The following is a 22,872-nucleotide window of genomic DNA, read 5'->3' on the forward strand; positions in this document are numbered from 1 at the left end:
ACATAACATCGTACTCACAATGACCTGTGAAATCTTTTAGACTTTGTATCGCGATAATTTTAGTATTTAATCTACATGTTTACTACATTTTTAAATAATATTATGCAACATTTTTGTTTACATATTTATCAGTACGTTACGAAAATTGACTTTGTTTTGTAAGTAAATTGTAGACCTCTTCGCCATCACACCCTTTTCTTAGAAAGAACGAAATAAGAAAAATATGTAACTAAAACTTTTTTTTCAACTTTGATATCTGTAATTGTGTTTTTTTACACTAAGCAACTAAACGGATAAAATCCGAAGAATTAAAACCTTAAATTTCATTCAGAAGGTTTTCATGTTAAAATGAATTTAAATAGTTATTAGCATGAATCTCAAGTACCCAATTGTTTTCATTCAAAACATACGAAAAAATTGTTTGTAAAGGAAATCCTTAAACATGTTTTGAATAATCTTTTTTTTATTTTGTACAATGAAATACAATTCGAATATAACGGTATTTTAAATACGTTTTACAAAAAATTCATGGGCAAAAGCAATAAAAGGATAAAAATATCCGACTTTACAAATGTTGTGCCTCCGCAGTGACGTCATAAACACTCGTGAAGCTTTCCCGTTAATCTTATCTTGTTCTGATATTAGTTATCGAAAAAGTTGTTTAAGTTTTTTTTGTTATCAGTAGTCTTACTTAATCAAATTAAACAAAAGTACAGATTAAATTCGTATACATTTGTTATAAATTTTTTCATGTCATCATATAAGAAAAAGGGAGAAAACTATTTCAAGCGAATTTTTTTTTCATATTTATCGTCCCAAACCTACAGTTATGGTTTTAAATTAAATTCACGATTAAAACAGAGGAACGGTTCTGGTATAATACTAGCTTTCACTCGCGACTCTATTCGCGTGGAATTAAATAAAAACGAAAGTAAGTAGCCTGTGTTCTTCCAGACCAGACTATCCTCTACATCTACAGAACACATGATCAGAAACTTTTAGCCGTTTAGGCAACAAACATCTTTACATTCAAACTGTCGCTTTGATAACATAAAATCTTATTTTGTTATTTCGCGCCCGCGCCCGCACTCGCTCCCGCGCCCTCTACTCAACGTGAACAGGCATTTCCAACTTAATATTCGAGTTTCCATATAATGACAAGGAAAACCCAACGCGACTTAAAGTGCTTGATACCACAAGCAAGTTTGCACACAAATTTCACACGTAAAAGTATTTTATTTTATTTTGAATGTGAAATTAATTTTGGTATTTAAAGAGAAAAGTAAGCAGTGTTTAAGTGATTTAGAACGAGTATGATGACATAGAGCACCATCTCACAATAAAATAAAGACTAAGGTAATATATACAGAGTGTCCGGAGAAGATGTAGACCACGAAGCACCATTAATTAGTTGATCTGTAATATAAGGGTTTAACCTAACTTACTGTTTTATGACTAAACCGTTTGAAAATTAAGTTTTTACCAGAAAAGAAGAGTCTTTCAAATTAAATTCTGAATCCACGGATAAAATGAACGATTGCGGCAGTTGCAAAAATAAAATCAACTATTGTTTTAATATTCGTTGATTTTACAATAAAGGTTTCTTCTTCAAAAATGTACAAACGAATACACACACACAGTTTCAATATAAATAAAATATGTTAATAACTTTTGATATATAATCATTATCAGGCTAAGGTTGTTCACACCTGAACGTAGGCCTCCCCATCTATTTGGACAATGCTCGGTTCTATTCTGCCCGCATCCAGTATACTCCCGCAACCTTGGCAACGTTGGTCCACCTTCCCAACTCACGGCTCTATCAGCCGTCCGTTTTGCGAGCAATATGGCGGACCCATAATCACTTAACTCTGGTTCTACGGATCGCATGGTTCCTGACGTAATCTCGCAGAGAGACTCCGAGCATTAGCCCTCGTCATTGCCCTTTGAGTGAATTTGAGCCGCGTATTATTGCCCGCGTAGAACGGCCTCGTTTATATACCGTACGTCATTGCAGGCAACACACACAAGTCAAGGACTTTTATCATGACTTATTTGCATAAATGTAAAATAGTTATTAAACTTTGCAGTAAATCTTAAAAAGTGGTATGTCGAGTTAAATTGTCATATTTTTAACCAAATCGTAAAATATGTTTAGCAATTAAGGCTAAAAATTTATCAAACATCCATTCATTAAAACTCTCCCATTTCCCATTCCAGGCATGGTACATGTACATACACAACAATAATGTTAGTAACTTTCGCCCGTGACTCTATTCGATTCAAATTTAAAAAAAAGTAAGGAGCCTATGTGACTTGAAGATGTAACCATTTTATCTAGATTAAGAGCGGGTACTTTGACTAAACTATCGCACACGGCGATTGTTTCGTACCCAATTCAACTGTCTAATTGCATAGCTAAAAACCGAGTAGTGTGCGCACCTCCGTATAAGCTCATAGGAATCAAAGTAAGACTAAACAGTCGTGCGATAGTTTAGTTTCAAGTGTGCACACGCTCTCTTTCTCCTGCCGTGTGCATTAGGTAATAGCTACATATAGATTTGTTATCATTATTATTGACTGCAATAGTTCTTATCATTTCTCTATCGGTCTGTGTTAAATATATAAATTTCTGATTAATTAACATATTCGCGTAAGTTAACGGAATCATGTTAGCCGTAGCTCTTATAGTCGTGGCCGTTGTCGCCGTGTACCTGTATGGTACAAGGACTTTCAAATATTGGGAGAAGAAAGGAATCAAACATGACAAGCCCTTTCCGTTCTTCGGCAACAACTGGCCGATGTACTCCAGAATGAAGAGCATGACAGAAGTTGCTACTGAACTGTACTGGAAATATCCGAAGGAAAAAATTGTAGGCTTCTATCGAGCAAACCAACCGGAACTGTTGATAAGAGACCCAGAGCTTGTGAAGAAAATTCTTGTGACAGACTTCGGCTATTTCAATTTGAGGGGCTTAAATACTCATAAAACTGTTTTAGAGCCAATTTTAAGTAATTTATTCTTTGCTGATGGTGACGTTTGGAAGTTATTGCGCCAACGTATGACGCCTGCATTTACAAGCGGAAAGCTGAAGGCGATGTTTCCACTGATTATAGAAAAAGCCGAGAGGTTACAGAATAACGCAATAAATGTACCACCAACAGGAGGAGTCCTGGACGCTCGTGACATATTGGCGCGGTACACTACTGACTTCATCGGAGCTGTCGGGTTCGGTCTAGATTCAGATTCATTGAGCGAGGAGGATTCAGCTTTTAGAAAACTCGGCGTGGAAATTTTTAAATTTGACGTTAGTCAACTAATAACACAAATGCTGAAAGAAATGTTTCCTGAAACTTTCAAGCACTTAAAAATTATAAAAAAAATAGAAAATGATGTATTCGCTCTTGTGCGGAGCATATTGCAAAAGAGAGGTTATAAGCCAAGTGGTAGAAACGATTTCATTGACCTACTAATAGAATGTAAGAATAAAGGCAACATGGTGGGAGAATCTATCGAATTGACAAACGCTGATGGTACACCTAAAGAAGTATCGATAGAACTGTCTGAAGCTCTAATGGTTGCTCAAGTGTTTGTGTTCTTTGCTGCTGGCTTCGAGACCTCCGCTTCTTCTACAAGTTATACTCTACATGAACTGGCTTATCATCCAGAAGAGCAACTAAAAGTGCAAGAAGAAATCGACAGGGTTTTATCAAAGTACGATAATAAATTATGCTATGACGCGATCTATGAAATGAGTTATTTGCGATGCGCTTTTAAAGAAAGTATCCGAATGTTTCCTTCCTTAGGTCACTTGGTAAGGAAGTGTGCTCGGAAGTACAAATTCCCAAACATGGACCTAACAATAGACGAGGGGGTCTCGATACTGATTCCAGTGCAAGCTATGCACAAAGATCCTCAATTTTTTGAGGACCCCGATAAGTACCGGCCTGAACGCTTTCTGACTGACTTCATCAATCCAATGACGAAGCACATATATTTGCCTTTTGGTGAAGGTCCTCGAGCATGCATTGGTAAGTTGATTTTCAACATAGATATTAAATACAATATTTTTGTATTACTTAATTGTTAAGAATATAAATGAACTTTTACCTCCTAATCTTAACATTGGTAAAGTTCGCAACGACTTTAGCACGAGTTGGGAAAATGAGGATGCAATAAGACATTTTAAATATTTGCAGGTGAGAGACTCGGTCTGATGCAGTCTCTGGCGGGTCTGGCGGCGGTGCTGTCGCGCTACTCGGTTGAACCCGCGCCGGAAACTCTGCGCCACCCAAAAGTGGATCCCACATCAAATATAGTGCAGTCCATCGTCGGTGGTATACCTTTGTTGTTCCGTCCGAGGAGCCAGTATCATAAGAATTAACCACTCAGAAGATTGTTGTTTTACTTCGATGTTGAAAATCTTGTCGACACCAGTATAAATATTATGTAAATAAATACTACGGTTGTGGGAACTAAATTTGTTAACTTTTTTTATTTCCAACTTATTGATTTTCGTGAAACCCCATTTATGAGAACTTCGACTTTAAATATTTATTTGAGGCTAAAGAAACGTTTTGTTTGACGAGTTTCCCTCGAATCGGCATTTCAGTTTTTTAATGTACTGTATACTAGCTATTGTTCGCGGCATCGTCCGAAATATACGTTTTAATAAACATAGCCTATGTAACTAAGTGATAACCTAGCTAGTGGTGAATTTGTTAAATCGGCCCCGTAGTTTGTGGGTTATTTCAATACATACAAAAATAAAAATCTTATTATAATATTAGTATAGTTATAGATTGACTGCCTGATATCTTGGCGGGTCTAAACATCATACGTGTTATTTCGCAGAACACATTTTCAAATTTGGCGGGGTTTAAGGGATGCACTGCGCAGCGCGTCGATGTCCTTGGCTCGCCAAGATATTTGATATGGATTAAAGGTACCTACTTACATGATGACTGAACCGCAATCAATCTACCATATCACCTGTCGATCGCGTAATATGTTGTCCGGCTTATTAGCTACATCTCTTTGTTATTACTTACTTTTATCATTAGGTTATCTCTAAGAGTTTGGTAACACAGTGGTCGAGCCCGCTTTAACATCGTACAGACGACAGGCGTGAAGTGGGAGAAATCCCGCGTTTCGTTTGATGACTGTGATGCCGGAGTACCGACTTTAAAGTTCAAATGCTATACATAATTTTCCTATAAACGAGAAAATCAGTAAACTGGTTTTTTATTTTTTTAATTCCATTTATATTTCCTGCACTAGATTAAAATTTTTTCTGTAGAATGTAATGTTTTATTGAAAGAAGGTAAAAATTTTAGTTTTTACACTTGTTTGAAAAATTTTAACTACGTCGCTTCCTACCCATTGAACTTTTAACAAGTGACAATGGACAAATATCTCTTCTTTTATTACAATTTCAAGGTATTGTTATAAAATATCCTGAGATTGCAACGAATTATGGCATATCTACTAACGAGTGAAATTTTAACCTTTTGTCTTTATTACGAAGTTACCTCCAATCAAACATCCATACATCTAAACTTTCACATTTATAAGATTAGGTAAGATAGCTGATCCCGAGCGGCTTCATTCACATGACATCATGAACATGACATCACCACATGACATCATGATATCAAAATACCTATTATAAAGTTTCCATTATATTGTTGACATTGCGTACAACTTTCAATTGCAAATCTCAATATTAAAATGTTTATATGACAACAAAGGCCTTTACAACTGGTTAACAATTACCCTTACCATTGCAATCTTGCTTCTTTCTTTTTATTGGTTTGTAGTTTTTGTTTCTGACTCGAAAGACACTTGTTTTCTGTTTATACTCTCTAAATAAAATAGCGTGAAGTGTATAAGCCTATAGCGTGTCGTATGTGTAGGGCTTTTTTTTTGGCGGCTCTATGCCGCCCTCTCGTTTCCCCTAACATATTTGTGAGAAAGGGACGTTGGGTGCAGGTGGAAACTCTTTATTTATTAGTTTTTTCTCTTTCAAATATTTTTACTAATAAAAATAACATGAATAAAGTATGAAGTGAAATTAGTATTAGTCTGAAATGTGATTAGATAAGGTTACATTTTATCAGGGCGCAGCGCTATCTGTTAGCAAATAGTTCAAACCACATGTCAACATACTTTGTTTTAAAAATAATTAGGGAAATGGCCGATAGATGTCCTGAAATAATATAATATAATTGGTGACTTCGAAGTATCTGATCTGATCAATGTAACCATTCCTATATTTATATAGATATAGGGAAAAGTACTTTATTTTATTATATTGATTTTATTTATATCACTAATAACAGGAGTTTATAACATTGTTGGAAAATGTTCTATGATATGTCAATTGTTACTCGTGCGCAGAAGCTTTGCCGGTCGCTTGATATTCTTCTATCTTTGCTTTAGCTATCCACAAAACATCTTAATTTTTTTGGTTTTTGTGATGATCGCTTCTCCGTATAATATATCCATATCGTACTAACCATTTTCTTCACAATTTCTCCACTACTGGCGCTACTTTCGAACTTCCACTGATATTATCTCTTCCTCTTATTCTTAAATTTATCTCTTTTTGTCACACCATATATGCATCTTAACATACACATCTCGCTGACGCTGCCCACACACGATAAACAAATTATAATTTACGATAAAAATTATAATTTCTGTGACATCTAGGATGCATCTCAGGTGCTGTTTCATGAATAAATTTACTTCTTTATTTGTACTCACATAAGGTATTCATCATGTTGGCGGCTGCTCTGATACTCGTGGTGCTCGTCGCCCTGTACCTGCACGGTACAAAAACATTCAGATATTGGGAGAAGAGAGGAATCAAATATGAAAAACCCGTGCCATTTATAGGCACCTACTTACCGGTGATGTTCAGAGTGAAGAGCATGGCACAACTAGCTGTTGACTTGTACTGGAAATATCCCAACAAAAGAGTCGTAGGTTGCTATAGACTAATGCGACCGGAACTAGTGGTTAGAGATCCAGTACTTGTAAAACAAATTCTTGTAACAGATTTCGTCTATTTTAATGAAAGAGGTTTCAACACACATAAAACTTACATAGAACCACTATCGAAAAATCTGTTCTTCATTGATGGTGACATTTGGAAGCTCTTACGACAACGCATGACGCCCGCATTTACAAGTGGAAAGATAAGAGCGATGTTTCCACTTATCGTAGAAAGAGCTGAGCGGTTACAGAACAATGCAATAAATGTACCGTCAACTGGAGGAGTGCTGGACGCGCGGGAAATAATGGCGCGCTACACTACCGACTTCATCGGAGCTGTCGGGTTCGGTCTAGATTCAAATTCACTCATTGAAGAAGACTCAGCATTTAGAAAACTCGGTGCTGAAATTTTCAAGTTTACCATTAGTCAAGCAGCAAAACAATTGCTCAAGGAGTTTTTTCCTGAAACATTCAAAAACATAAAAATAATGTCGAAAATAGAAGATGATGTATTCGTACTAGTACGAAATATACTTCAAAAAAGAAACAACAAACCGAGTGGAAGAAATGACTTTATCGACCTATTGCTTGAATGCAAGGAAAGGGGAAACATGGTAGGAGATTCTATAGAAATGACAAACGCTGATGGTACACCTAAAGAAGTATCGATAGAACTATCAGAAGCTCTAATGGTTGCTCAAGTGTTTGTGTTCTTTGCTGCTGGCTTCGAGACATCTGCTTCCTCTACAAGTTATACTCTACATGAACTGGCTTATCATCCAGAAGAGCTAGTAAAAGTACAACAGGAAATCGATAGAGTTTTAGCAAACTACAACTATAAGCTATGTTATGATGCAATTTATGAAATGAATTATTTGCAATGCGCTTTTAAAGAAGGAATCCGTATTATGCCATCGTTAGGTTACTTGCAAAGAAAATGTGCTCGTCGATACACATTTAAAGATTTGGACCTGTCAATAGACGAAGGGGTTTCGATAGTAATTCCTCTACAAGCTATGCACAAAGACCCCGCATATTTTTACGATCCAGATTCATTCCGGCCGGAGCGTTTCCAGACAGACTTTATCAACCCTATGACGAAACAAATCTTTTTGCCCTTTGGGGACGGCCCTCGAGCATGCATTGGTAAGTTAACACTAAAATGTACTACTGATTTCTGTTTTAAATTTTGCAGTCATCTTAATTCTGTGTGGTGTCCGCCAGAGTGAAATTGGCCGTGTGGTTTCAGACAAAGTAGTATCAGTGGTTTGCTATCCGGACACTTGCATTTTTGCGTGCCGGCGACTCAACTTTGGTCTTTGTCGCTTTATGGTAGTTATAAAAAATAAAGTAGTTTATAAAAATTGTAGGATTGGCAAATGAATTCCGGGGCATATAACAAAAAAACGCGACCCAACGTAAAATGCCAAAAAGATCGAATATTTAATTTTGCTAGCTATTTGGTCTTGAAATCGATAGATGATCGTTTTAACATGGAATTGATGGCATGAAACTAGCAAAAACTTGACTGGTTACAAAAACGAAAAAAAACATTTGTTACCTAACTGGTTAGGTAAATTTAGTTAGGTAAATGGAGCAAGCCGTTATTTCCGCAACTTCACGGCTAATACGTATTTTTCTGGCAGTGCATTAAAATTTGATTGAGCTTGGATTTGCGTAGAAAAAATTAATCACCAATACCTTAAAAACCATTTTCTGGCATTGTTATGATTTATGGTATGTCTATAAATGTTTAAAACTTATAGTAGCTAGGCCTTTTTTATAAAGTACAGATTCTAAAACATTTTTTTAATTATTTCAGGTGAGCGATTGGGTAAAATGCAGTCTCTGGCGGGTCTAGCGGCGGTGCTGTCGCGCTACTCGGTTGAACCCGCGCCGGAATCGTTGCGCCATCCAAAAATTGATCCCACATCGAATATAGTGCAGGCCGTCATCGGTGGTATACCTTTGTTGTTCCGTCCAAGGACTGCGTAACAGCGCCTAATGCCAGTTATAAGAAATTTGTCAAATTATGTTTTCACCAAGTAATCTAGAATGAAAATAGGTGTAAATATAAGTATTCTTATTACTTTTCTAGAAAAAGAACTTAAAACCGATGTAAAAAAAACTACAAAGTCTCATCAAGTTGTGTGCGAGCATACAAAGGTTATTTTTTATTTTGATAAGGCGGCATACGAGCGATCGGCCACCTGTTATTTCCAAAAAAGCGAAGTGACCGCTACTCATAGATATCCGCAATTACAGATGCGTTACCTTCCCATCCTTTCCTTATAAGAAAAGAAAAGAAAAGAAACGGAAGGGAAAGGGACTTAAATTAGGCTTCCGTAAACTTCTTTTCAGGATAGATCACCATTCTAAGTGTGAAATCACACTTTTCATAAACATGCAACAAACTCTTATCTAAGATAACGACATGACTACAAACAGTCAAAGTCCATATTCCAAACACTGGACTTTGTCCCTTCGTATCTATTATCTACAGTTTAATTTATTTCGCAATGTTTTTTACATTTTTCGTAATAAAGATATTGACATGATGAGTACTATTTTATTATACCTGATTCACAAAAACAAGTGACGATTAATTTATCAAGTGTTCATACAGTGGTAGACCCCCTAATGCATCAACGCACGAATAGGTCGGCTCACCTGGTGGGATACCATGGCCACAGAGCAGACAAGCGTGAAGTGGGAGCAATTCCGTGTTTCGTCTGATGAGTGTGGTGCCGGAAGCCCAACTTAAGTCCATTTTCCTTCCCACCGTTTTTCTTATAAGTATATGATGGGGAACGTGGATTTAACGGTGGAGGAGACGCATACGAAACATCCTCTTTATGAGCGTCTTCTCCTCCGTCGATTCTGGATAGGCAACGGATACGCTATTGCGAATGTCTATAGGTAGTGATCTGCGTTATTTTGGCGGTTTCAGGTGTCCGCTTACTCGTTTGCCACCTAGTAATATGTAAAATCTTCTTCTTCTTCGTTTCTTCATTGCTGAAGGTCTTGTTTGCCCTGGTAAGCCTTTACCGAGTCAACGACCAGCTGCCTCCACGCCGCCCTATCTTCGGCCCGTCTCAGAGTAGTCGGGATGTTGAGTCCCAGTATGAACTGAACCTGAACCGTGATTTTGCCCTCGATCTTTCCAACCACTATTAGTTTATCCAAATTGTCAGGTTCTTTACAGACAATATGGCCGAAGTATCCCAGAACTCGTCAGTAGCATGTTGTGGATAATCTGGTAGGCGTTTTTAATTGATTTTTAATGTTATATATAAAATAAGTGTTCAGTACGTTTAAAGGTATAAACAATCTTATGAACTTATAATTCAATTGTTAGTTACAACGTTATTTGGTAATTGTAATAACAATAAACCCTTAAGTAATGTGAAGTACGAAGCTTGACACGGTTACTTCTTGTCTTATACGATCTCATGATTCTACTGGCATGTGTGTATGCATTTTACAAATGCGAGATCGCAGTTTTTTTTTATTTATGTAATTTTTTATCAATAAAATGTTCTCGCTTATAAGTATTATTATTTTAACTTAAGGGGTATAACATTGTTTAAGCTAGCATTCTCAGTTAAAGAGATCTTTGGGTTTTTTATGTTTTAAGTGACCCGGATGCAATGCTTTTTAATGTGTTAGTAAGATTAGTAATATTTGAAAAATTAAAAAAAAATACCAAGTAAATAGATTATAATATCTATTTATGTAATCTTGGATTATGATAAAACACCGAAGATAAGAAAGTTTGTCAAAATATAAAAGTACAGGTACAAAGGTACGCTTTTACTTACGTAAACATGATATATTTATGACATGTTATTATTCATTGGGAAATTCAATATCATTTATCACGACCTTATCATACTTACTTCGATCTCAAAGATCAATAGATATTACTTCTATGAGTATAGCAATGAAGGATGACATACAACTACAAATTCAACTGTTTGCACCGTCATATCTCTGAAACGGTACTCCTTAGAATAAACATACAGGGTGGTTTTGTAGATAACCACCGACCCGCCCTGTCTTCGCCCGGGTGACAAACATTATGCTATATCTGATATATTTTCTGTCATATTAGTACATTTTACGTTGATGTCCCGTTGATTGAGTAGTAAATATGCTGTAAGACAGTCTCGACTTCGACATTCGAGCATTTTTTCTGGTTACGCTCTTTGCTTGTGATGTCAATATCTGCTAAACTATTAGTCAGATTTAATAACTAACATATTTAGGTAAGCATTGACATTAGAAGGAAAAAAATAATTTAACGAAAATATTACAACAAAAAAAATTGAGATTATTCGTTATGTACAAAAATGTAAATGTTTCCTCTTACGATTTATTTTTTAGGATATTCACCTATGAATATTTTTTCAAATGCGGGAATGTGGATAAAAGAGAACTGTTACGGGTTCTCATAATAATGGTATTCCGTCTATCCCCATCGATGTTTAGCTTTTTGAAAGTGTCCCATTATACCTAACTGTTATACTCTACATAACTTAGAAATAATAGTTACAAAAACAACGTTTGTTTAATTTTCTAAATTTATTTATTGACAGATTACTTATAAAAAATTAGCGCTACAGAAAACTTTATACAATAAACCATACCCTATCATACCACATACATTATATATAAAAAAACGGTGAAACCGTTTTGAGAAACGTTGTTACATGAGGCGCTGTTACGAAATCCTCGGACGGAACAATAAAGGTATTCCACCGATGACGGACTGCACTACATTCGATGTGGGATCAATCTTTGGATGGCGCAACGATTCCGGCGCGGGTTCAATCGAGTAGCGCGACAGCACCGCCGCCAGACCCGCCAGAGACTGCATTTTACCTAAACGCTCACCTAAAATTAAAAAAACGGTTAAGTCTTTCAATAGTTATAAAAATATTTAGATATTTACTTAATTAGACATTTTATAACAAAAAATATTATATTAAACTCACCAATGCAGGCTCGAGGACCATCACCAAAGGGCAAAAATACATGTTTAGTCATTGGATTTATGAAGTCAGTCTGGAAACGTTCCGGCCGGAAAGAATCCGGATCGTCAAAGTAGGCGGGGTCTTTGTGCATGGCTTGTAGAGGAATCTTTATGGTCACTCCCTCGTCTATTGTCAAGTCCAAATCTTTGAATGTGTATCGACGAGCACATTTCCTTTGCAAGTAACCTAACGATGGCATCATGCGAATACCTTCATTAAAAGCGCATTGTAAATAAGTCATCTCATTGACCGCATCATAAGATAACTTATTGTTGTGCTTTGCCAAAACTCTATCGATTTCCTGTTGTACTTTTACTTGCTCTTTTGGATTATAAGCCAGTTCATGTAGAGTATAACTTGTAGAGGAAGCAGATGTCTCGAAGCCAGCAGCAAAGAACACAAACACTTGAGCAACCATAAGTGCTTCAGTTAGTGCTATCGATACTTGTTCAGGTGTGCCATCAGGTTTTGTCAACTCTACCGAATCTCCCACCATGTTGCCCTTTTCCTTACATTCAAGCAATAGATCGATAAAGTCATTTCTTCCACTCGGTTTGTTGTTTCTTTTTTGAAGTATGTTGCGTACCAGTGCAAATACATCATCTTCTACTTTTGCCATTATTTTTAAATGTTTAAACGTTTCAGGAAATACTTCCTTGAGCAATTGTCTCAATAGTTGATTAACGCTAAACTTGAAAATTTCAGCACCGAGTTTTCTAAAGGCTGAATCTTCTTCAACGAGAGAGTTTGAATCGATGCCGAACCCGACCGCTCCGATGAAGTCAGTAGTGTAGCGCGCCATTATTTCCCGCGCGTCCAGGACTCCACCAGTTGGCGGTACATTTATTGCGTTGTTTTGTAAGCGCTCAGCTCGTTCTACGATAAGTGGAAACATCGCTCTTAGCTTTCCACTTGTAAATGCGGGTGTCATGCGTTGTCGTAAGAGCTTCCAAATGTCACCATCAATAAAGAACAGATTTTTCGATAGGGGTTCTATAGCAGTTTTGTGCGTGTTTAAACCCCTTATATTAAAAAAGACAAAGTCTGTTACAAGAATCTGTTTCACAAGTTCTGGATCTCTAATCAATAGCTCCGGATGCGTTAGTCGAAAGCTGCCTACGACTCTCTCGTTAGGATATTTCCAGTACAATTTAGCGGCTATTTGGGTCATGCTCTTCGATCTAAAGAACACCGGTGAGAAGTTGCCGAAAAATGGTTTAGGCGTTTCATATTTGATTCCTCTCTTCTCCCAATATCTGAATGTTCTCGTACCGTACAGGTACACGGCGACAAGCACCACCAGTATCAAAGCCACGGCCAACATGATGTCACTGGACTATGTGAGTGCGGAAAAAAGTCGGACATTTATATATGATAAAGCAATTGATAAGAACTTTAGATGTGACAAAAATGATAAGAATTTAACAATTAAATCTTAGTGAGTAAGAATATATATTCACAACTATTTTTGAAAAATGCTTTGATAACGTTAAGAAAAATAGTTTAAAAAGAAAAAGACTTCGTTTGCCTTGAGAAAGAAGAGCCTAACAGAAAAAATAGTAAGTAGTAAGAATACATAGACTGTATTCTTCCAAAATATGTTCTACATTTGCGCCAAACTTCAGCGAGATTGGTTCAGATAATTAATTATTTACGGCTTACTCACGTATACTTTTCTTTTTCCGGTGACGGCACCGACCGCACAGACCCTGCGGGGGTCCTTCTTCAGGGCGAGGGTTAAGTATGTATCGCGTTCGCGTCGCGCCTCGCACTGAGTAGTGTAGTATACGTGAATAAGCCGTAAATAATTAATTATAAAATGTCTCACGAAAGTTTAAATAATTTAATTGGTTCAGATGTTTGGGAGATACATAATAACATACATCCATCCATTCATCTAAACTTTCTCATTTATAGTATTATATACTAGTATAGTATTATTACTGCTAGAGTTATTTGAAGGACGAAATTCCGGTGCGCCGACCCTATGGGAGTAAGATAAGGTAGAGGAGTATACGAGTAATATTGTATTATTCGGGTTATTAGTAAGATAAAAGAACGTATATTACTTTTGATTAGAGTAGCCATTTATAGTATTTTACGACATCTATCGGTGATATCCATAATCGTTTTTATTAAAACGAATTTGTTAATGTGGTTCAGACTATCTACTAATTAATAGATAGCGCTGCAGTCTCTTGATATATTATACTTATACTTATACTAATGTAATAATCGCATCGCAAGACGAAAATCTGAGATTTTAGCATCGGAGAGAGAGAGAGGGAGAGAGAGAAGGAGAGGGAGAGCAAGTACACATTTTAGCCACTGTCATTGAACATTATTTTGAATTCTAAAGCAATGGCTTTAAAGCTCAGTTTCAAATATTCTTAGATTCATATATGTTTTAGAATAATAATAATTTGAAATATTTAACCTTGACATCGAATTCGTTGCATTATTTTGTGAAAATTGTTTAGTGAGTCGAAACGCAGTAGAAAGTTCGACCTAATTGGCTCCGCAAATAAAAAATAAGGAACTTTTGTTGTTCAATTGTATTATTAATAAAAATTCTTACCAATATTATAAATGCGAAAGTTTAGATGGATGGATGTTTGTTAGAGTTTGTACCCTAAAGTGCAGTACGGACCTCGATAGATGTATAGTATAGTCTAGAAGAACCTATATGGTACCTGCTTTTTTTTAAATTCTTCGCGTACGGAGTCGCGGGAGAAAGCTAGTCTAGAAATAATGTTCGACATATTATTACAATAATAAAACAAGCTCGTTCTCTCTCGTTCTCGCTTGCAAAATACAAAAAAAAATTAACATTCTCTAAAACTTGCAATTGCAAATGTTAAAAATTCAAATGCAAAAGGCAACCTTACTTCTCTGCTGCTATTGACTTGTAGTTTTATCTCTTTCTCGCAGAGCAGTTTATTCCATTTCTTTTTTTAAATAATACCTAGTACACTTTTGTTAATTGACTAATATTTTCTTTAACCATGCCAACTAAGCTCGAGGTTTACAATAGTCGAATGGCAAGACAGACGTGAAGTGGGAGCAATTCTCCGTTTCGTCTGACGAGTGTGCGCACCGGAGACCTAATATTAGACCCATTACCTTATAAGAATTGGATAGGAAGGGAAAGTGACTGTGGAGTGAGTTATGGTGCAGGAGACGCATAGGAAATATCCTCTTCATGTGTGCCTTTCTCCGTCAATTAAGGGTAGGCAGCGCTCTGTAATTGCGGATTTTTATAGGCAGCGGTTGCTTTGGCTTTTCGGAGAATTTAGGTGGTCGCTCGCTCGTTTGCCACGTTATAATATAAAAAAAAAGATAGTTCGACACTAATCTCTTAAAACATATCAATTTGTTCACGTTATTATTTTTGGTTTTCACCCCTTTGACGCCGAATTACCTCACGCAACCACTGTCACTGTGCTAACTAAAATGAATCACTTTTAGATTTAATAAGAAACTGATAATGAACGTAACAAAAGAATAAAAGTATTAAAGTTATATGACACGCAGTTTTACGGCGGCCCTTATTCAGTTAACTCAGTAACAATACTAATGTTTTTCCATAAAATAGTTTAAGAACACTAACCGTACTAACAAATTTATACCTAATTTTTTAATTTCTACAATTTTTGCCATTATCAGTATATTAAATGATTATTTCACATTTTGTTATTTTTTTTTACACGTGGTAATTGTAAAAACTTTTGTATTATGTTATAAGGAAAATAAAGCTATCTTTATCTTTATCTTTTATTTCACGCAGTTGATATGAAATCGAATCGTCATTGCTCAAAGTGCAATGAACAGGTTGCGACACGATCGAGTAATAACGCGTCAGTCGTCAGTCGTCACGTAGTTTGTATAGTTCCTTTCAAATATCTTGGCGGCGCAAGGACATCGGCGCTTCGCGCCGCGCAATACCCTCCCCTCGCGTCTCCCTTTGCTCCGCTACATCTAAAATTATGTACCGCTAAGCGACTCAGGCGCGTTTCAGAGCCGTCAAGATATCTGAAAACTACTCTACAATATGTAATGACTTTATTCAAATTACACGAATAGGAATTTAACATTTTTGAGCGCTTTATAGGGAAAATACATCAACTAAAACATTTCTTTCAATTACAAGTTATAGGTATACACAATTAGTAAGATTGAATACCAAATAAAATACAATGCATCAAATTGTAATTTGTTAGGTGAAACTTTACAAACTTAAAGGTAAAGTAAATTTCTAACATCGTTTAGATATTCTATTTATGAAGTATAGATGCCAAGCAATCTACTTAATTCTCTGCCGAAACAACAAGGGCAAGCCGCCTACGATAGACTGGACCACGTTCGATGTTGGGTTTACCACGGGGTATCGTTTGGTTTCCGGCGCGGGTTCTACCGAGTAGCGCGAGAGCACTGCCGCTAGACCCGCCAAAGACTGCATCTTACCCAGACGTTCACCTGGAACAATAAAGATGATTTTATAGATCTCTGGTACTCCTTCCAATGGTCTTACTTCTGCATTTAAGTATATTGTGCTTAAACAACTCAACACCTTGATTATTTATAACTATGTAGATCGGTATGCACGTAATTTTTTGTTCCGTATCATTTTTAGTTGATGTTCTCGACAGATATATCTAAAAAATATCAAGAAGCAAGATTTATATCTAACTTACCAATGCATGCTCGAGGACCTTCACCGAAAGGCAAATATATGTGCTTCGTCATTGGATTGATGAAGTCAGTTAGAAAGCGTTCAGGTTTAAACTCTTCGGGGTCCTCAAAGTATTGAGGATCTTTGTGCATAGCTTGCACAGGAATCAGTATCGAGACCCCCTCGTCTATTGTTAGGTCCATGTCTGGGAATTTGTATTTATGAGCGCATTTCCTCACTAAGTGACCCAGCGAAGGATACATCCTCATACCTTCTTTAAAAGCGCATTCTAGATAGTTCATTTCATAGACTGCATCATAGCTTAGTTTATTATTATACTTCGCTAAAACTCTATCGATTTCTTCTTGGACTTTAATCTGTTCTTTCGGATGATATGCCAGTTGATGTAAGGTGAAGCTTGTGGACGAGGAGGAGGTTTCGAAACCCGCAGCGAAAAATACAAATACTTGTGCAACCATAAGAACATCAGTCAGCTCTATGGACACTTCTTCCGGTGTGCCATCAGGTTTGGTTTTTTCAATAGATTGTCCGGTCATATCTCCCTTTTTTCTACATTCAAGGAGAAGATCCACAAAGTCGTTTCTACCGCATGGTTCATAATTTCTTTCTTGAAATATACTTTTTACAAAAGCAATAACATCGCTTTCCATCTTACGCATTATCTTTAAATGCTTGAATGTTTCAGGAAACATCTCCTTCAGCATTTGCGTTATAACCTGACTAACCTCAAAAGTAAAAGTTTGCACTCCGAGTTTTCTAAAATAAGAATCTTCTATACTAAGTGAGTCTGCATCAAGACCGAATCCGACCGCTCCGATGAAGTCAGTGGTATATCGCGCCATCAAGTCCCGAGCATCCAGCACTCGGCCTGTAGGCGGGGCGTTGATTGCGTGGTTCTGCATGCGCTCCGCTCGTTCCACTACCAGGGGGAACATCGCTTTAAGTTTTCCGCTAGTGAATGCCGGCGTGAGGCGTTGTCGTAATAACTTCCAAACGTCGCCATCAGCAAAGAACAAATTCCTTGCTAACGGTTCTAGGACAGTTTTATGCGTGTTGATACCCCGCAGATGGAAATAGCTGAAATCTGTAATGAGAATGCGCTTCACTATTTCCGCATCCCTTATTACTAATTCTGGAACTGACGCTCTATAGAATCCTATGACTTTCTCCTTCGGATACTTCCAGTAAAGTTCAACAGCTATTTGTGTCATGCTCTTCGTTCTGGTATACATGCGATAATTGTTGCCGAAAAATGGTATAGGTTTATCATGTTTGATTCCTCTCTTCTCCCAATATCTGAATGTTCTCGTACCGTACAGGTAGAGGGCGACGAGCACCAGTAGTGTTAGAGCTACTGCTAACATGGTTCAGTACCATATACAAATTACCAATTAATCATAAAACCGTAAATTTATATGTAAAATAAAGAGCGATAAGATAATTACGATAAAATTTTAGATTTCTCTATAACAATTTGTTTTTGTCGTCAATACTTTTAACCTTTGGCTTTATTTGTAACTGATATAAGCACAAGTTATGTTTGTCAACAACATCTCTGTTTTCTATTTTAATTTAACATGTACAGTCAGCTGCAAAAATATGCATTGTTTTACAAACCTTCAAAAACTCTGTTAGGATTTCGGTTTCAAAACAATGGAAGCACTAGTCCGTCCATATCATATAGTTTCGTCTGGGAATACATGTTATTGGCGAAAATGTGCATCCGTATTTTAGAAACCAAATGCTTACAAATGTTTTGTAGACGAAGACATAATTGTGTAGTTGACTGTCCATGTTTAAACTCAGTATATTTTCATACCATTTAAGTCGTGAGTTGTATAAATCTGGACGATTTAAGTCCATCTCGGCAGGCCGTGACCAACATGCCTCTGATTTTCGCGCCATAAATTTTCTTTTGTCTTTGTTATTTTCTTTTCTTCACCTTTCAACAAGTCCAAACTTAATTTTTTAAAACACCTTTCAACAACTCCAAATTTAATCCCATCAGGTGGTATCCAAAGCACATTTTAAAATAGAGAATAAGCAATAATAACAATACGATGACGTCAAAAGAATTTTATCAGGCAAATACGTCAGGAGAAGTAAAACAAGTTCAAGATTAAATGGCGTTTGTTCACTAATGATGAAAAGGTACAAACATTTTCAAAATTTTTGGCGGCTGACCTTGATCTGCACTGAGCAGGGCGTCACCGCGCATTTCGTTACGCCCCTGTACAGCTAAAACTATGTTTTGAGCAGTGACTAGTGCGTGCGTTCGAGCAGCCAACATTTTTGAAAACATACAGACCAATTGAGTACCTCCTTATTTTGGGAAGTCGGTCAAAAATACAATACATGAATGACAGAAAATAAGCCTCGGAGAGTCTGTCCGATTTTCTATATTTATGTGTTCATCATCATCATCATTGTCAGCCATAGGCCATCCACTGCTGAACGTAGGCCTCCCCCATTGATTGCCACGATGCCCGGTCCTGTGCCGCCCGCATCCAGTGCACTCCCGCAACCTTGACCAGGTCATCGGTTCATCTTGTGGGAGGCCTGCCTACGCTGCGACGACCTATCCTTGGCCGCCACTCGAGGACTCTTCGGCCCCATCGGCCGTCCGTTCTGCGGACAATATGGCCAGCCCATCGCCACTTAAGGTTTGCAATTCTTCGGGCAATGTCCGTTACTTTGGTTCTGCTGTGTATCGCATCGTTCCTGACGCGATCTCGCAGAGAGACTCCGAGCATTGCCCGCTCCATTGCCCTTTGAGTGACTTTGAGCCGCCTGATGTTGCCCGCAGTGAGTGGCCACGTCTCTGTCCCTTCCCGTTGTTGTGTTACATAAACGTATTTTACATATAAAAATAAATCATGTAAATAATGTAACATCTTTATCTATACTCTAATCTAAGATAATTGAAAATTAATAGTGAATAAGATAACTCACAATGATATTGTATAAAACTTGCTTATAATTATGATATTATTATGAACAAGTAAAAAATGACTCATGTAAGTCTTGTCGCTTAGATTTGCTTTTAGGAAAGAAAGTTTTTAATTCAGATCTACGAGATGTGTATATTAAAGCTATAGTTTGTCTAAATAATTAAACTAAAATTATTATTTTCTTAGTAACTAATTTAGAGGACAATTCTAGTGTTGATTATAGTGTAGAGAATTTAGCGATGACAGAAATATTAGCGAAATCCAATTCGATTACGTACGGCTGTAATAGTAATAAACATATACTTACTCTCATTATTTGCAATGGTTCTGCAGGGCATTATTAATTTGAGAAAACTGTGTTTTTTTAATTTCATAACTTATAACTATGAATCTATCGATTTCAACTTCTATAAGAATAAAAATCGAAAATCGGTAAGATTGATGACTGATTTTACACAACCCATCCCTGCTAAATTTCAAATGAATTGTCAAATCTTACTTCTTACTTAATATTATAAATGCGAAAGTTTAGATGGATGGATGGACGGATGTTTATGAGCGTTTGTAGCCTAAACGGCTGAACGAATCTCCATGAAATTTGGCACAGGTTTAGAGCATAGTCTGGAAGAACACATAGGCTACTTTTTATCCCGGGAATAGTTACGGTTCCCCTGGGATTCATTAATTTAGTTATTTAATGTTTACTCGATCATTCTGCAACGGTTCAACATATCTTATTGAAATTTGGCACAGATATAAAACAAAGTCTGGAGTACACATGGATTAAGCTTCATCTCCTAGAAATGTCCGGTTCCCGAGGGATACGTAGCTTTTTGTAATTCATATAGTTCGTATGTTTTCTAATACAACGCGGACGAAGTCGCGGGCAACAGCTCGTTAATCTATATTATTTAGACAAACTATAACAGTAATTAATTCCCTAGTTACAACACAGTATGTTATTTAAGTACAACATTACCCGAAAAGCTAAACATTGATTATTGATAGCGTGATTTGTTAAAGTAATCTATATCTATACTATTTATACTAATATTATAAAGAGGAAAGATTTGTATTTTTGTATTTATTGAAATAACTCAAAAACTGCTGGGCCGATTTTAAAAGGTAAGGTAATTTATCTGAAAGTATCATAGGCTATATTTTATTATTACTAATGTTTAGGAACTATTAATAAACAGCGTGTTTCTGGACGTCGGCGCTAAAAATTCACTAAACTTTAACTTATCTCGGCTTACGCTGCCTAAACCGTTAGAGGTATAATAATGATGTAAGAAAGAATTTTAGATCTCAAAAGTTTTACAGAAAAGTCCACGATAGCATATATCTATCTAAACGGTTTTCTTAAAATAACCACTTTTTTTGTTTACAAAATGAATTAAAAACCGCACGCTAATGCGGCGTTTTTATTGGTTTCAATATTAATCATTATCCAAATAAATGCATTTGTTATCAGGAGGATTTAATGTAGAATAAAATTGTCCTTTACAGTATTTAAATATTTAAGGCTTAGCGCCTATTCCCAATTAGCGGCAATGTGTGATAAATATTAAGGAACGTTTATTTGCTATTCTACCACATAACGCCTATAATTACATTTATGTATGCACGTTTATGATTGGCAACCTTCCTTATGAGTTTTAAATTAAAAGTAATACCTAAACTAATCCAGTTTTTACTATTTTACTCGTACTTCAATCAGTAATCAAGAAAAACAGAGAAAGTTCTAATGATCAAAAATGTCAACAAATTAAGTTGCCACCACAATAGAAATGTATTTATTTATATTTTAATTGTCATTGAATCGAGTCATTGTGTTTCATCATTGATTGTTAAAATATTGTGTTTTGGACGGAACACCAAGGGAATGCCACCGATGACGGACTGCACTACATCCGATGTGGGATCTACTGTGGGGTAGCGCGGAGCAACCGGCGAAGGATCAACCGAGTACCGCGAGAGCACCGCCGCTAGACCCGCTAGAGACTGCATCAGACAGAGTCTCTCACCTGCAAATACATTTAAAATATTCATCTCTATTTTATTGTACATTGTACTGTATCAGATTGTTGTAAATAATTTCATTGAAGCGAAATTATCTGTGTTTAATAATCATAAAATTTAGAGCGGATTTACTGATATCCGGTCATTATCTGATTATTTAAATATATAAGTCTCAATGTAAATCAAAAAAAATGTAAAACCTATAATTCCGGACTTTAAACTCTGCAAGTACTTACCCTACACGCTAACTAAAAGTTAAAAACTATGATGATGGTAATAAGGTGATGGCCAAGGTGGAGTCAGGAGTTAACATCAGCCCGGGCCAGGTCGTGGACATTGGACGCGATCCGCCCGAGACTCCTGGATTGGGTGGGCAGGCGGTGGGGACACTATTCCTACCGGCTGGTGCAGATTCTGACCGGTAACGACTGTTTCGGCAACTATCTGCACTAAATAGTCGGTAGGGAACCAACACCTAGGTGTCACCACTGTCCTGCAGCGTTCGACTCTGACGGACACACTATTTTTGACTGCCCGGCATGGGAAGCCGAGAGGTGACCCATCGCCGCCATTATCGGAGTTGACACGTCCTGATTCTCCGAAGTGATTAACAAAATCCTAGGAAGTGAGGACGCCTGGAGGGCCTTCCAGGACTTTTTTGAGATGGTCCTCTAAAGCAAGGAGAATGCCGAGAGGAAACAGGAAGACGAGCAAGAGTCGTCCCCTTTCCGGCGAAGGAGAACAGGTCGGCGCCGGCGCACTTTCTTACGTCAGGCGTAGACCTTTGTTCATATTTACATATTTTAATCTTTATCTATACTAAAATAAAGGGAAAAGATTTGTATTTATGTATTTTTGTATGTATTGAAATAACTCAAAAACTACTGGGCCGATTTTAACAATTCTTTCATTTTCAAATTTCACACGGACGAAGTCGCAGGCAAAAGCTAGTTATAAATATTTTTATGGTAGATAAGCTTAGTTTAGTTATAGTATTTGTAAATATCTATTTATAAATACCTAGACTAAGTTCTATATAGCTATAGCTTTAGTTGTAGTTGTACATACATGTAGAGTCGCGCTATGCGTCACCGCAGGTCGGAAGCTCGGTTATGGCTACGCTGGTACGAGCTTCCGACCAATGCGATGAGGAGGACCCGAGAGTTTTTA

At 36.9% G+C, this 22,872-nt stretch overlaps 3 protein-coding genes across 6 annotated transcripts; 1 reads left to right on the plus strand and 2 right to left on the minus strand.

Moving 5' to 3' along the window:
• Nucleotides 1-1,199: 1,199 nt before the first annotated feature.
• Nucleotides 1,200-9,592, plus strand: LOC106105813 (cytochrome P450 6B2-like). Of its 4 annotated transcripts, XM_013286267.1 has the most exons (4): nt 1,200-1,356; nt 4,856-4,946; nt 6,775-8,146; nt 8,823-9,592. In XM_013286267.1, the coding sequence occupies exons 3-4, from the start codon at nt 6,784-6,786 to the stop codon at nt 8,993-8,995; spliced, it is 1,536 nt and encodes a 511-aa protein (XP_013141721.1). In that variant the 5' UTR covers nt 1,200-1,356; nt 4,856-4,946; nt 6,775-6,783; the 3' UTR covers nt 8,996-9,592. The 4 variants fall into 4 exon arrangements, with proteins under 4 accessions (XP_013141721.1, XP_013141722.1, XP_013141723.1 ...); XM_013286268.1 differs by lacking the exon at nt 4,856-4,946; XM_013286269.1 differs by lacking the exons at nt 4,856-4,946; nt 6,775-8,146; nt 8,823-9,592 and adding exons at nt 2,677-4,032; nt 4,201-4,555.
• A 2,131-nt stretch (nt 9,593-11,723) lies between these two features.
• Nucleotides 11,724-13,360, minus strand: LOC106105638 (cytochrome P450 6B2-like). Its single transcript, XM_013286063.1, has 2 exons — nt 11,998-13,360; nt 11,724-11,896 (listed from the first exon to the last, which is right to left on the minus strand). The coding sequence occupies exons 1-2, from the start codon at nt 13,358-13,360 to the stop codon at nt 11,724-11,726; spliced, it is 1,536 nt and encodes a 511-aa protein (XP_013141517.1).
• Nucleotides 13,361-16,339: 2,979 nt separating this feature from the next.
• LOC106105712 (cytochrome P450 6B6-like) lies at nt 16,340-18,093 on the minus strand. The gene is made up of 2 exons (XM_013286139.1): nt 16,731-18,093; nt 16,340-16,512 (listed from the first exon to the last, which is right to left on the minus strand). The coding sequence occupies exons 1-2, from the start codon at nt 18,091-18,093 to the stop codon at nt 16,340-16,342; spliced, it is 1,536 nt and encodes a 511-aa protein (XP_013141593.1).
• Nucleotides 18,094-22,872: the final 4,779 nt, after the last annotated feature.

The sequence above is a fragment of the Papilio polytes genome, unplaced genomic scaffold, assembly GCF_000836215.1.
Source record: "Papilio polytes unplaced genomic scaffold, Ppol_1.0 DF822733.1, whole genome shotgun sequence".
Lineage (NCBI taxonomy): Eukaryota > Metazoa > Arthropoda > Insecta > Lepidoptera > Papilionidae > Papilio > Papilio polytes.

Excerpts from the sequence above, each read along its gene's own strand:
- LOC106105813 (XM_013286266.1), top strand. The coding sequence starts at position 2,670 with ATGTTAGCCGTAGCTCTTATAGTCGTGGCCGTTGTCGCCGTGTACCTG. Across the intron at positions 4,033-4,200 it reads AGGTCCTCGAGCATGCATTG|GTGAGAGACTCGGTCTGATG; the intron begins GTAAGTTGATTT and ends AAATATTTGCAG.
- LOC106105638 (XM_013286063.1), bottom strand. The coding sequence starts at position 13,360 with ATGTTGGCCGTGGCTTTGATACTGGTGGTGCTTGTCGCCGTGTACCTG. Across the intron at positions 11,897-11,997 it reads TGGTCCTCGAGCCTGCATTG|GTGAGCGTTTAGGTAAAATG; the intron begins GTGAGTTTAATA and ends TTTTAATTTTAG.
- LOC106105712 (XM_013286139.1), bottom strand. The coding sequence starts at position 18,093 with ATGTTAGCAGTAGCTCTAACACTACTGGTGCTCGTCGCCCTCTACCTG. Across the intron at positions 16,513-16,730 it reads AGGTCCTCGAGCATGCATTG|GTGAACGTCTGGGTAAGATG; the intron begins GTAAGTTAGATA and ends TTATTGTTCCAG.